General features: G+C 43.9%; 1 protein-coding gene across 1 annotated transcript in view; it reads right to left on the bottom strand.

Annotated features, from left to right (window-relative positions):
• LOC115477792 (NUAK family SNF1-like kinase 1) overlaps window positions 1-15430 on the bottom strand; it is a 51465-nt gene that overhangs the window by 30020 nt on the left and 6015 nt on the right. Inside the window, 2 exon segments of the mRNA XM_030214875.1 lie at window positions 6587-6652; window positions 8290-8441. Coding sequence (XP_030070735.1) covers window positions 6587-6652; window positions 8290-8441 — 218 coding nt within the window.

Below are 15430 nucleotides of genomic sequence, written 5' to 3'. Positions count from 1 at the left end.
GCTAGCGCCGGGGTTTCTCTCTCTGTCTCCTGATGGGACCCAGATGATCGCATCCTGGCAGGAGCAGGAGAGAGAAAACTCCGGCGCTGGGCCCCCCTTGGAGGCTGGGGGGAGCAGGGTCTCTGATTTGGCTGGAGGGGATCCCCCCCATGCCCCACCAGCAGAAGAGGTCTTCCTCCAGCGCTGCTCTTCACGCTGCTGCACTGCCTGCCTTTCCCCTCAGGCCACGCATGCTTGGTTTTGAAACCGAGAATGCACAACATGAGAGAAAAAACAGCCGCAGGGGCATGACAGTCAATGAGGCAGAGTGAAGGCATGAGCACGCACATAACTTACAGTATAGGTCATATGCATAACGGGCTCTGCACAGACACTGCCCCTCTGTATGACTACTTGCAAATTACACGCTATGTAAGATATGTGCATATATGCTAATATTATAAACATTTATGCGTGTAAGTGGCATGTAAATTTTATTCTCCAGGTATTCAGAAGCATTTGGCAGGCTAAATGGCACCTAGCCAGCTATCTGGCGATATTCCGTGGATAATAATTATGTATAAATGGAATCTCTATAGAAATTCCATGTATGACAGAGAAGAGTATAACAGTGAAGATATACCACCATTCACCTAACCAGGATAGTGAAACAGACTGTGAAATGCTAAATGAGACCAAAGAAGCTGCTAAAACTGAAAACACTCAACTTCAGTTACCAAGTATTGATTAAGTGAATATCTCATCTAGAATCTCTAGTAACTTAACCATTGTATCATGCCATAAATAATTGATTCACTGAGCAAATGGTCCTAATGCTGATGATCTACTTATCAAGGGAATATCAGACCTGGTGCAAGGGCATTTACTGTAATGGTACAGCCGTTTAGCAGCTTTGATCAGAATGCAGTTAAATCTGATATAATCGATGAAGGAATACTAATACAACCAATGCAGTTGCTTTTAACTTTGAAAAGGAAGACTGATAACATAAAGAAATTAGTTCAGACATTTAAATAAGCTTTTATAAAGGTCAAAAGTCTGCATAAGTTATGGAGGCAGTTGAAAATTATCATTTTGGAAGCTCAGATAAAATGTATTTGGCATTAGGGACTGACCACATAAGCCTTTGTGTTTTAGATTTCTGTGCAGGCTAATGCATATTTATTTATTGCATTTGTATCCCACATTTTCCCACCTCTTTGTAGGCTCAATATGGCTTACAATACATCATGTGTAGTGGGAATATGCTAAAAGATAGACATTTAGTGTTACAGAAGGATATTGGGCAACATGATAATGATAAAAAATAAAAATAATATAACAATCAGATATTGTAAGACAGTTCTAATATGTGTAGGAGTTGTGTATATTCACATTGGTTGGTCTTTGAGGCATGCCTTGTTAAAGAGATGGGTCTTCAGTAGTTTGCAGAAGTTCGTTAGTTCGTGGATCGCTTTTAAGTTGCGTGGCAGTGCGTTCCATAGCTGTGTGCTCAGGTAGTTAAAGTTTGACGCGTGCATTAGTTTGTATTTTAGACCTTTGCAGTTAGGGAAGTGTAGATCAAGGAATGTGCGGGATGATCTTCTGGCATTCCTGGGTGGTAAGTCTATCAGGTCTGACATGTAGGCTGGTGCATCTCCGTGAATGATTTTGTGAACTAGGGAGCATATTTTGAAAATGGTGCGTTCTTTGAGTGGGAGCCAGTGTAGTTTTTCTCGTAGGGGCTTAGCACTTTCATATTTTGTTTTGCCGAATATGAGTCTAGCTGCAGTATTCTGGGCTGTGTGAAGTTTCTTGATTATTTGCTCTTTGCAGCCAGCGTAGAGTGCGTTGCAGTAATCTAGATGACTGAGCACCACTGATTGTACCAGGCCACGGAAAACGTTTCTTGGGAAGAAAGGTCTTACTCTTTTTAATTTCCACATTGAGTGGAACATCTTCTTGGTTGTGGCTCTCGAGTGTTAGGTGTCGATCAATGGTAACTCCAAGAATTTTTAGGGTGTCCGAAATTGGAAGGTGAGTGCATGATATGGAGACTTTGGTTAATGTCATTGGAAATTTCCTTTAGATCTTGTTTGAATTGGATGTATATCATTACGTCGTCTGTGTAAATGTATGGGTATACATTTTGGATGGCCAAAAGTTATCTAAGATTAGAAGGGGCCAAACATTATCTGGAACTGGCAATATTCAGCTGCAGTCCAGAAAAGTTGAGAAGTTTCATAGGACTGCACAAATAGCAGGCCTATCTTAAAGAGATAAGATCTTTTTATGTTCAGGATCACAGTTGTCTTACCTAAACAGACAGAGCTACTGAATATGAGGCATACATATAAGTAGAAAATAAGTATTGAAACACCGGGACAGACTAAAGGTCCATCAAGGCCAGCGTCCTGTTTCCAACAGTGGCCAATCCAGGTCACAAATACCTGACAAGATTCCCCCCCCCCCCCCCCCCAAAAAAAAAAAAAGTTCAATACATTTTATGCTGCTTATCCCAGAAATAAGCAGTGGATTTTCCCCAATTCATTTTAATAACGGTCTATGGACTTTTCCTTCAGGAAGCCGTCCAAACCTTTTTTAAACCCTGCTAAGCTAACCAACTACTTAATGTGAAGTAATCTAAGCGACACCATTCTATTCTGTTTCATAAAGAAGCTGAATGGAAACTCAACATACCCAGTCAAGAAATCCCTTTGACTACCTTATGAGCACAAACAGCCACTGACAGAACAAAAACTTGAGGCCACCCTCACCTTGTTTGGATAGCTGGTCACCTCCTTGCTGTGTTAATGGGTCCATGTGGCGTGACAGGTTTATTTAGAAGTTTTTGTTTATCCCCACAGGATCAAAAGACTTTTGTACAGGGCTCCGTAGAAGGCACTGCAAGCCTCTAAGCCAAGAAAGTACTTTCTAGCCTCAGCAAAGGGCTGCTACTGTCTACAGCTGTCGAAGGAAAACAGGGTAACCAGAGGATTCTTCTGGATTTTATTGTGGAATTTTACTGTTTTGTTACTTTCACTTTTTCCCTACTGACTTCCTTCAAATTTCAATCCATTCTCTGTCCAAGTGTAATAAGTCTGCCAAGCGCCTCAAATCAAGTCACATGGTGAGCATTCCTTTAATCTCTCCAGGCAGACAATTCTTTTCAGAAGAGGCAGCGTGGTGGCCCAGCTCTGAGTCTATTGGTCTGGTGATGCATAGACAAGACACTGTAAGCCAGTTATTTATTTTTGACATTTATATCCCGTATTAGCCCGAGTAGAACTCAGGGTCAATGTGGCTTACATAACAATTAGAAAAGCATGAACATGTTCAAAATATATTAACAGAAAGTAAAATACATCTTGAGTTAGGAACAGATATAATTAAATAATTCTCAACCCAGCCCGTGGGATCCACCTGGAAAGCCAGGCTTGCAGGATATCCACAATGATATGCATACGATATTACTCCTGGAGGAATCTGGCACACAAATTTTGAAACTTCTGTGCACAACACATTGCTTGGTAGCGGTTGTGGTGGCCATTTTGAGGCCAGACCCGCGATGGGCAGGAGCGAATGAGCATCAACCTCTAAAACCACCAGGGCTGGAAAAGGTAGGCCTGGGGGACCTACAGGGGGTGGGGTTGGGGAGGGGTCAGGGGCTTGGACATGGATGGAGGGGAGGAGAGAGGAGAAAAACTGCACATGGATGGAGAAAATAGGCAAAAGCTCGATCGACATTATAGCTCCTCCAGTCAATTCCATGGAGGAGGACCCAGCTTTTACTTACGGATGTATGGCAAGAAATGAAGAAGAAAGGAGGAAAGTAAAGAAATAAATGGAAAGGAAGCCCTGGAAACGGAGTTAAGAGAACAGATAGAGAGCAGCAGAATCAGAGACTGGGACCAATATGGATAGAAAAACAAAGTCACCAGACAACAAAGGTAGAAAAAATCATTTTATCTTCATTTTAGTGTCTGGAATATGTCCAGTTTGAGAATTTACATCTGCTATCTTATTTTGCCGGAGCTGTAACAGCTTACAGAAATTATTTATATTGAAAAAAAATCACAAGTTATTTTTTTTCTCCTATACTAGTATAATATTTTCAGTGATGTCTGTTTATACGCGCCATGGCTGGTATAAAGGGTGTGGCTAATGTGGGTGTGACTATCATAGGGGCGGGGCCATGTGTGGTGATCCCGCCCATAATGCGTACCGGCACCTTTTTTCCTACAAAAAAGCACTGGAGACACCAATAGGAATATATGGGCGTCTCAAGTGATGACACACGCTACAAATGGTAGTGCATCTTAGTAAACAGGTCCCTTAATGTGATATAATCTATAAAGGGGAACAATACCTCTACTGGATGTGTTGGACAACAATGTCAAAAATTGGGCACCAGGAACTACACCTGGTTTATGCGGGAATAAGTCCTGGCGTAAAAATGTGGACGCCAAAATTGACATTTAATGCTAATCCCATAATTGGCGCTCATGTTTGAGTGCCCATTCTAGAATGGCGTTGAGCACTGATTTTTTTCGTTGCCGATTTTTGAGCACCATCTACTGAAAGTAGCCCACAAAGATTAATATATTACAAAATATAATTGAGAGAATAGAAAGTGATACCTTTTCACTGGACTAACTTAAAAGATTTTTGACTTGTTTTCTGGAGATAAAACTTTTTTTTTTAATATCAGGACAGAATCTGGCAGTATTGGCTCATCACTGTATAAGGCAATCAGAAATCATCTTGAATGAAACTTCAGACTGCTTTCACCCTTTGCCCAATTTTCAGGCACTTTTTTGTGTCCTCCTTACATATTCCCTCTCATACTCCCCTGCTTCCTTTCATTCATATCATAAATGAGTTACTTATAGGGGTCTGCATTCTTGAGCATGGATTTGGTTCATTTGGGGGGGTTAAAAATGTAAACTACACAAAGAGGGGCATTTTCGAAAGAAACGTCCAAGTTGCGATTTGGACGTCTTTGCAAAACGTTCAAAACCGGGGGGCGGGGAAAACCGTATTTTCGAAAAAAGATGGACGTCCATCTTTCATTTCAAAAATACCGTCAGAGACATCCAAATCCCTAAATTTGGACGTCCCTAGATTTGGACGTTTCTGACTTTTGGCGATTTTCGAAACCAAAGATGTCCATGTCAAAAACATCCAAATGAAAGCCATTTGGACGTGGGAGGAGCCAGCATTTGTACTGCACTGGTTCCCCTGACATGCCAAGACACCAACTGGGCACCCTAGGGGGCACTGCAGTGGACTTCATAAAATGCTCCCAGGAACATAGCTCCCTTACCTTGTGTGCTGAGCCCCCAAAAACCCACTACCCACAACTGTACACCACTACCATAGCCCTTACGGGTGAAGGGGGCACCTATATATGGGTACAGTGGGTTTGTGGTGGGTTTTGGAGGGCTCGCTGTTTCCTCCACAAATGTAACAGGCAGGGCCTGGGTCCGCCTGTCTGAACTGCACTGCAGTACCCACTAAAACTGCTCCTGGGACCTTCATGTGCTGTCACGAACCTGAGTATGACATCTGAGGCTGGCACGAAATATTTTTAAAGATGTTTTTTGAGGGTGGGAAGGGGTTAGTGACCACTGGGGGAGTAACGAGAGGTCATCCCCGATTCTGGTGATCGTCTGGTCGTTTCGGGCATGTTTTTATGCCTTATTCGTAAAAAAAAAAACACGTCCAGGTGAAAACATCCAAGTGTTCGTCAGGGACGTCCTTTCTTTTTTTTGATTATGGGTCAAAGATGTCCAAGTGTTAGGCACGCCCAAGTCCCGCCTTCGCTACGCCTCCGACATGCCCCCTTGAAATTTGGACATCCTTGCGACGGACTGCAGTTGGAGACGTCCAAAATCGGGTTTCCATAACAACGATTTGGACGTCTCTGAGAGAAGGATTTATGTGGAAAGACGGACGTCCTTCTCTTTCGAAAATGAGCCCGATAGTCTTTTGCATGCACTTAAACCTATGAGTTCCGCAGTCTCACTCATATAACACATAGGGACAGGCTTATGAACCTCAACATGTATACGCTGGAAGACAGGCGGGAGAGGGGGGATATAATAGAGATGTTTAAATATCTCAATGGCATTAACGTACAGGAGCTGAGCCTTTTTCAAATGAAGGAAAACTCGGAATAAGGGGACATACGATGAAGTTAAGAGGAAACAGGCTTAGAAGGAATCTAAGAAAATTCTCTTTCATGGAAAGGGTGGTAGATGCGTGGAATGGCCTCCCGGTGGAGGTCGTGGAGGTGAGGACTGTGTCGGAATTTAAGAAACCGTGGGATAAGTATGTGGGAATCCCTTAGGAAAAGTGGGCCATTTGGCCCTTATCTGCCATCATGTTTCTATGTTGCTATGCAGCTGATTGGGTGCATTTTTAAATTCTTGGGCACATACATGTTTGCCTAAAAAAAACCAAATAGGTCAAATGAGCACAAAAACTGGAAAATTTCTTTTAAATGAGCACATTTTAAACTTTCTTTTTTGTAGTGCACACCTATAATTTCAACTGCTACAAGAGTTAAAATTAATGTAGTTAGAGCAAAACCCCCGCCGCCTACCTTAATGTTACAATTCTCATCAAGGAGGATGTTTTCCAACTTCAAATCCCGATGGACAACACCATTCTAAAAAGAAAAAAAAAAAAAAGAATGCTTGGTTACAAAGCCTCAAAGAACCAGGGTGGCATGGTGGACTCTGTATCTGGTTCAGGTCTGATTTCACCGATACTGTTACTGCTATTTCTAGGACACTAGTGACAGGGAATGGAGTAGTCACTTGTTGTGGGGCTAACAGAAGAATAGCTGCAATCTGGCTGGAATTTTTCTCTCTCTCAAGCCTATAAACCAGCAGGGGAATTCTTTTTGGAACCTAATTCCAAGTTTTCTCCCACCCCCACTGTGTAAAAGCAATATATTCTTTGCAGGCAGCAGAAAACAATGGATGTCCTTAAAAAGCTCCAGTTCTTCCTCTTTATCTATTGGACCACTTTGAATAGCTGTAATGACAGACTGGTTTGATTAGTGTACAACGGAGGAGCCTACGGTAATATCAGAGAGGATTGCCAACTGGCCGGTATTTCAATGGCTAAGTCAAAAGAAAAGCCGTTTTTTTTTTTTGTCTCCGACGCTGGAGCCTAGAAGTGCTGGCACCTCTCCTTCTCTCCCCTTCCTCCAGGTCCAGGGCTCTCCTGCTGCCTATCTCTTTCCCCCCCCCTCAGTTCTATCCGTCTCTCCCCCTCCCATCTCCCCTAGTCCTGAAAACGTGCCTTGACAGGCTCTATGGCTGGCTCTATGGCCTTTCCTCGGCCACGTCCTGCCTCTTATGATGCAACTTCCTGTTTCTGCACAGGCAGGAAAGGGCCGAGGAAGGCCCAGAGCTTACCAGAGGCTGCTTGCAGTGGCCTACCGAGGGCGGGACGGTGGGGGTGGTCTGCCCTGGGTGCACACTGCAGGAGGGGTACAGAGAGCAGCTGGGGGGGGGAGGGTTTAAGATGTTGCTTCGGGGGGGAGTGGGGTGCGCAGCGTCAATCTGCCTTGGGTACCAGCCGACCAGGGGCGTAGCCAGACACCTAATTTTGGGTGGGCCTGAGCCCAAAATGGGTGGACACGACAATCCTGCCCCCTGCCACTCCCCAACATTTCTCCCTCCCACCAGGCAATCTGGGGGAGTCACTTAACTCTACTCCCCTGCCCCCCAATACCTTTAAATTCTTTAGGTTTTCGCCAGCAGTGAACAGCAAGTCATTTCTCTTGCTTGCCACAGTGAAGAACTGAAGGATTTAAAGGTAAAAAGGTGAAGGATCAAAGGAGTGGAGTTGTGACCCCCTCCCCCCCACGATCTCCTACAGGAAGAGATGTTGGGAATCTTCAGTTAGCAGGGCTTGGGGATCCCCGCCAGCCACATCACTGCTGTACCACTGCTGGTTAGGCCTGACTCTGAGTCCAAAGTGAGTGGGCCTTTGCCCACCTGGGCCCACCCATGGCTACGCCACTGCAGCCGACCAAGGAATACCACTGACTCTGTGTCTGAGAAAAACATATAGTAAGCGAAGCCTTTTGTCACTGTTTCTGACTCTACCACCTCCACTGGTAGGCCATTTCACACATACACTGCCCCTTCTTTTTATCAGTATTTAAATTTAACCACCAACAACCATTTTCTATAGAAAAATAGTAGCAAAAATAGCTAGAAAATTTAGAAAATATTTTGAGATGTTTAATCAGCCTTCCAACAAGCAGCTGAATGTCATCATCCCTCTTACCTTATGGCAGTGGTGAACTGCAGAGACAATCTGTCGAAAGAAGTGTCGTGTTTCCCTCTCACTGAGTCTTCGCCTTTCACTGATGTAATCGTACAGTTCACCTTTGCTAGCATATTCCATGATGATCACAATCTTATCTTTATTCTCAAACACTGAGCGAGGAAAAAAGAAGAAGCAATGTGGTCATCACCATACATGTGTAAAGCTACCAAAATCAGTGGTGCATCCATTCAAGATGTGTGTGTTGCGTACCTATCGGTCCTTTCCTTCTCCCTCCCGCCGAATCTCTCCCTTCCCTTCTCGGCTCCGCACAGCTCTCACAATTCTCTCCCCTCATGCCTTAAAATAACCTCCAGTCTTCGCCAGCGGCACTCATAGCCTGCCTGCGGCCTGCACCGAGCCTTTCTCTCTGAACCATCCCGCCCCCTTCTGATGCAACTTCCTGTTTTCTGAAGGGTGGGATGGTTCAGAGAGAAAGCCCCGGTGCAGGCTGCAGGCAGCCTAAGAGTGCCGCTGACGGTCTGTTAAAATAAGCATTTAATAGTGAGGGATTATTTTGAGAGGTATTGTTGGTTTTCTTCTCTCACATTTGTTTTTCTATTTTATAAAGGCAACATAGGCTAATAAGCACCCAGAATGTGTGCAAATGCAAATATTTACACTTTTACTGAATCAGGTGTAATTGTGTGCACGTATTCTGTGCATGTGATTTACAACACAGGGACATCCATCGCAACTTCACTTCAGCTCTGCCACCAGAAATATCTACATATAGCACAAGTTTAAGTGTGTGTTATTATTAGGGTTACCATATTTGGTCCCCCCCAAAAAGAGGAAACATGCCCCGCCCCCTTTCACACCCTTGCACTGCCCCTGTCACACACCCCGCCACCCCCCTTCCCTTACCTTACTCTACTGCCCTGGTGGTCTAGTGACCTCTTCAGGGCAGGAAAGAGCCCCCCCTCTTTGCTGCCCAGAGCGCTGCCCTGCATCCTGTTGCTGATCTTGGCGCCGATTCAAAATGGCCGCCGAGAGTTGAAGTCTCGCGAGGCCGCTGCAACTCTCGATGGCCATTTTGATTCAGTGCCGAGATCAGCAACAGGAAGCAGGGCAGCGCTCCGGGCAGGAAAGAGGGGGTTCTTTCCTGCCCCGAAGGCGGAAGAGGTCACTAGACCACCAGGGCAGTAGAGTAGTAAGTAAGGGGAGGGCGAGGAGGCTAGCATAGGACGTCCCGCCCGCCAGCGTGCCCGTTTGTCCAGAAATCCGAATAAACGGGCAGATTGGCAAAACCCGCCTGGTTGCCCAGACGTGTCCTCAAAAAGAGGACATGTCCGGGTAAATCCGGACATATGGTAACCCTAGTTATTATCAGCTCATGTACTTCTTCATGGGCAAATAGCCACACAATGTTAGAAAAGCCCCCTTTCCACATGCAAAATATGCTGTATATGAGGAAAAGTCTTATGTAGGAGCAGTACGTTTTTACTAGCAAAAAAGGTGCCAGTACTCAAATGCTAGGCCACCCTTCAGGAGTGAGGTGATCACTGAGGGATCCACCCCACAATAGCCAGGCTCCCTGCAACCAGTCACAGAATCTATGAGAAGGTAGAATTGGTGTGTAGAACCTGAGCTCTTTCATTAAAACTTGGGTTCCATGGGTCAATTTTAGCAGACAATGGAAAAGGTGCCGGTACTCAGTACCCCCCAAGTACCCCCTCAAAAAAAGCCCTGTGTAGGAGAATAAATATCAGGGTTAAATTAGAAGCCTCAGTTTCAGGTTCCTAAGACTGAGTGAATTTTTAACTGGAAGCATTAAAGGGGATAAAGAGTCATGAATTTGATAAGCTGCCTTTCTGTGATACAACCAATGCAGTTTATATTTGTTATGTGTTGGTACTTTTGCTGTCCCTAGGGGGATTGAGTGACTTGCCCAGAGTCACGGTGGGAATTCATTTATTTATTTAGATTTTGCTCATGCTTTTTTCAGTGGTAGCTTGAGGTGAGTTGCATTCAGGTCCAACGGGTATTTCCCTGTTGGGATCTCAATCTATTTTGAACCTGAAGCAATGGAGGGCTAGGTGGCTTGCCCAGGATCATGGGGAGCAGTGGTGGGATTTGATATCAAGGCTGGTGCTCTAACCACTAGGCTACTCCTCCTCTCCTATGTGCACCTGCTTTGAACATAGATGAGGTAACAGTTCCTTTTCAACCAACCAACGTGATGGTTACAGATCCTGGTAAATGTATTCATAGAGACTTGAATTTTTACATGTTATAAATAAAGCTCCGTTTTGGAACTTCAAAACCCTGCACCTTAGAAGTGAAGAAAGTTGTTATTTTAGGACGCTTTATGACAAGACAGTATTCTTTTAATCCCTAAACAAAGGTTAACTCATTGATGTCTGAAAAGAAACCTTCAGTAAATTAAAACTGTTCCAGTACATCTCGTTTTACAGAGACAAGCTTAGCTACAGGGCTGACAGGTTATGACCAGTTTTAAAAAAGCAGACAATTCCGGCTGCTGTATCATATTTCACGTTTAAATACCGAGATCCTGAACAAAGAAAAAAATATCTCACCGATCACACTATGTTCACAGTCAAGTACATAATAAGTACGTAAGTGTTGCCATACTAGGACAGACTGAAGGTCCATCTGCTCAATATCCTGTTTCCAACAGTGACCAAACCGGGTCACAAGTACCTGGCAAGATCCCAAAACAGTACAATACATTTTATGCTGCTTATCCCACTTGTACAAAAAATAATAAACGCACACTAATATACAGGGCACCTCGTACTAACATGCTATCAGCAGTTAACATGAGAATTAGCACAGTGGCTTGAGCGTGTACGCTAATTCCCGCCTTAACTGTCAAACAAAAAAAAAAGGGTAGGAAATAGATGGAGGCTATCAGGTAAATTTTTGAAACAGAAGGGCGCCCATCTTCCAACACAAATTGGGAGATGGGCGTCCTTCCCGCAAGGTTGCCCATAACGGCATAATCGAAAGCCGATATTGGGCGCCCTCAACTGCTTTCCGTGGGGATGACCAAAGTTCACGGGGGCATGTCGGCAGTGCAGCGAAGGCGAGACTGGGGCGTGCTTAGGAGATGGGCGTCCTCGGCCGATAATGGAAAAAAGAAGGGCGTCCCTGACGAACACTCGGGCGACTTTACTTGGTCCATTTTTTTTCACGACCAAGCATCAAAAAAGTGCCTGAACTGACCAGATGACCACCGGAGGGAATCGTGGATGTCCTCCCCTTACTCCCCCAGTGGTCACTAACCCTCCCACCCTCAAGAAAAATCTTTAAAAATACTTTTTTGCCAGCCTCTATGCCAGCCTCAAATGCCATATTCAGGTCCATCGCAGCAGTATGCAGGTACCTGGAGCAGTTGTAGTGGGTGCAGTGTACTTCAGGCAGGTGGACCCAGGCCCATCCTACCCCTACCTGTTACACTTGTGGTGGTAAATGTGAGCCCTCCAAAACCCACCAGAAACCCACTGTACCCACATGTAGGTGCCTCCCTTCATCCCTAAGGGCTATCGTACTGGTGTACAGTTGTGGGTTTTGAGGGGGGGTTGGGGGGGCTCAGCACCAAAGGTAAGGGAGCTATGTACCTGGGACCTTTTTCTGAAGTCCACTACAGTGCCCCCTAGGGTGCCCGGTTGGTGTCCTGGCATGTCAGGGGGACCAGTGCACTACGAATGCTGGCTCCTCCCATGACCAAATGGCTTGGATTTGGACGTTTTTAAGATGGGCGTCCTCGGTTTCCATTATCGCCGAAAACCAGGGACAACCATCTCAAAAATGACCTAAGGACGACCATCTCTAAGGTCGACCTAAATTTCATGATTTGGGCGTCCCCGACCGTATTATCAAAACAAAAGATGGACGCCCATCTTGTTTCAATAATATGGGTTGCCCCGCCCCTTGACGGAGCCGTCCTGCGAGGACGCCGTCATGAAAACTTGGGCGCCCCGCTCGAATATGCCCCTCCACGCCTTACACTTAGGGGGTATTTATAAGATGGCGCCTAATTTTTTGTTTTTTTTTTTCAAATTTATCGTAATTTTTTGTAATAGAAAATTGAACAACTATACAACAGCAAAAGTAAAACGCTAAAAAGCATCAGAACAAATCCCTTGTCCCTTCCTCCCTCCCCCATACTGCCAAAAGAAACATTTGCAAAATAACAATGCTGCTACTGAGACCCACTCCCACCAGTAATTATAAAGAAAGTCAACTGGACTGAGAAACCACCACTGGGGTAGGTGACCTCCACTGGTGACAAATGTCCCAAACCTTATGAAAATTAACCACTTGACCATTCCTGATGGCTGTCAGTTACTCATCTGGTAAATATAGTCCATTTTGTAAAGCACCATGTCCGTTGTCAGCGCACAAGGTCACTTCCAGGCAGCCGCCAAGAATGATTTGCAAGCTGTAAAGAAACTGGTGGCTAGTTTATGATGTCCTGGTTTCAACCCAAAAGGCTTAAAATGGATCAAACAGCATTCCAGGCGGTGCCTAGTTTTATACTCAAGCAACACATAGGAATGGGGGTATCTTAGTCATTTATGTCTGTAAGCGGCCGTTAGTCATACACATGACCTCTTACAGAATATCGACTTAGGGAAGAGAATTCACCATGATTTGATGGTGCGTATTTAGCGGTGGCATGGACATGGGTGGAATCTGGATGGCACATGGATAGAGCATACAAGTACACATGTAAATTATAGAATACTATAATTTACATGAGCTCTAACACACAACAAAGTGAGGACATTTACATCAAGCTACAGGGCTGGTGTAGGTGTTTTGCCTCAACTCCCTAATTCTATACACTCGCATGCAGAATTCTGCATTACCCCCCAGGGCGCCGAAAGCTGCGTGCACAAATTTGGCAGTGCGCATGCAACTTAATTGGTTAACAAGCCAATCGGGGCCAATAATTGGCCAGTTGCAAGCAATTATTGGCACTAATTAGAATTTAGGCGCACAACTTTCTACGCTTATTCTGTAAAGCGGTGCATGTAAATTCTAACGTGTGCATCTCAAAAGGGGCGTGGCCATGGGAGGGGCATAGGTGTGTCATGGGCATTCCTACAAATTAAGCACACTTTTATAGGATATGCCCAATCTGTTCCTAAGTTAAGCACTGCGTTTACACCAGGTTTTAGTTGGTATAACTGGTTGCGCCTAAATGTTAGTCGGGAATGGGTGCTACATGTATTCTATAAACTGTGCTTCATTTTGTTTATAGAAAAGTGCTAAGCGTGTTTTTTCGGCGCTGATTTCTTTTTTGCACCATATATAGAATTCGCCCCTCAGCATGCAAAGTTGCATGTGCAAGTTATAGACCAGTGTCACTTAAGTGAGTAAATTAACGACTTCTTGCCCTTTAGAAAAATGCTGAAATCTCATCGGTTTAAGCAAGCCTACCCAAATGCCCCAACCTAATCTCGCCAGCTTCCACCCCCAATTCTGTTCTGACTTAAATACCAACCTCCCATCCTTCTCTTTCATCTCTCCTTAATTTTATCCCTCCTTACCCTTTCTCCCAAATTACACTATCCTATCCTGTCTACCCTCTTTTATATCCTAGTCATATATTATCTAGCTCAACTTATCAAACACTACTTAAGCCCAACTTTACATTGTTTTACTACTGTTTTATTAAAATTCTATTAACTTTGTATTTCAAATTACTATGTAAGCCAAATTGAGCCTGCATTATTATGTGGGAAAGAGCGGGGTACAAATGTAATAATAATAATAAAAAAATAATAATTGGCATTAACAACCAATAATTGGCACTAATTCGCAGTGGTAAGCGTAACTGCCCGTAGCCGGTGCTGGTGCAGTCAAACTCCACAGCACACAACTGCAAGGGAGGGCACAGACCTGGGAAGGGCATGTGTGGGTCAGGGCCATTCACAGTATCACACACAGGTTCTGAATCCTAGCAGCTATGCAGCCTTTAAATCAGTCACTGAGCTGATATAAGTGGAGTGAAGGAGTAGCCTAGTGGTTAGAGCACCAGTCTTGACATCCAGAGGTAGCTGGTTCAAATCCCACTGCTGCTCCTTGTGATCGTGGATAAGTCACTTAACTTTCCATTGCATCAGGTACAAAATTAGATTGTGAGCCTGGCAGGGAAATACCCAGCGTACCTGAATGTAACTTACCTTGAGCTACTACTGAAAAAGGTGTGAGCAAAGTCCAAAAAAATAAGTGCCCATGCTTAAAGTTAACACCTGAGTGCATGCTTAAAGTTAGGCATATAACTGCAGATTTTTTTTATTTAAATATTTTATTAATTTTAATAATATACATCCAGACAATACTCTTGAATAGCAATTTTTCAAATTCTAGAAAACCGTTTCCAAAGAAAATATACAAATATGGCAACAGCCTCAAAGAAAATGAAACTTTCAGTCCACAATATGAGGAAAATCCAAGAATAGAAAAATACAGAGATCATTAAAGTAACAAGCAATCAAAAAAGAAAAAAAAAACACTATCTAAACCCTATCAATTCTCCAAAGCTCACACATTGGCAGCGAAAGCCCCTATATCTGATTTATTTATTTTATTTATTTATTTATTACATTTGTACCCCGCTCTTTCCCACATACAGCAGGTCCAGTGCGGCTTACATAGTAAAAGAAAGCATCTTACATGGTAAAGAATACAGTAAAAACAAGGAAATGTGGGAACAATATTATAAATTGTGATGATCATAACTACTTACATTATAAAAGGCATTACAAAGGACATGTGAAAAGAACGTAATGAACTAGAATAGGGAAGGTAGACAAGGATATGATAGGTGAAAGGGAAAGAGAATGGGAGGGAAATGGTAAAGGATGGAGGGAAGAAGATGAGGGATTGAATATAACATTGGGGTCAGAGTAAGCGTCGACGTCTTAGCAGGAGTATCGTAGGTGACCTGGTGGAATTAAGCTGGTCCATTAGGGTAAACTTGCTTGAAAAAATGGGACTTTAACATTTTCCTGAAAGGTAAATAGTTATTAATAGCTCGGATGGGTCTTGGGAGAGCATTCCAAAGTTGACTACCCAGAAAGGAGAAACTGGATGCATAGTATGTTTTGTACTTGACACCTTTGCA

This window comes from Microcaecilia unicolor, chromosome 9, assembly GCF_901765095.1.
Source record: "Microcaecilia unicolor chromosome 9, aMicUni1.1, whole genome shotgun sequence".
Taxonomy (NCBI): Eukaryota; Metazoa; Chordata; class Amphibia; order Gymnophiona; family Siphonopidae; genus Microcaecilia; species Microcaecilia unicolor.
The sequence above is the reverse complement of the archived record's forward strand: the minus strand, read 5'-3'. Positions and strand labels throughout refer to the sequence as shown.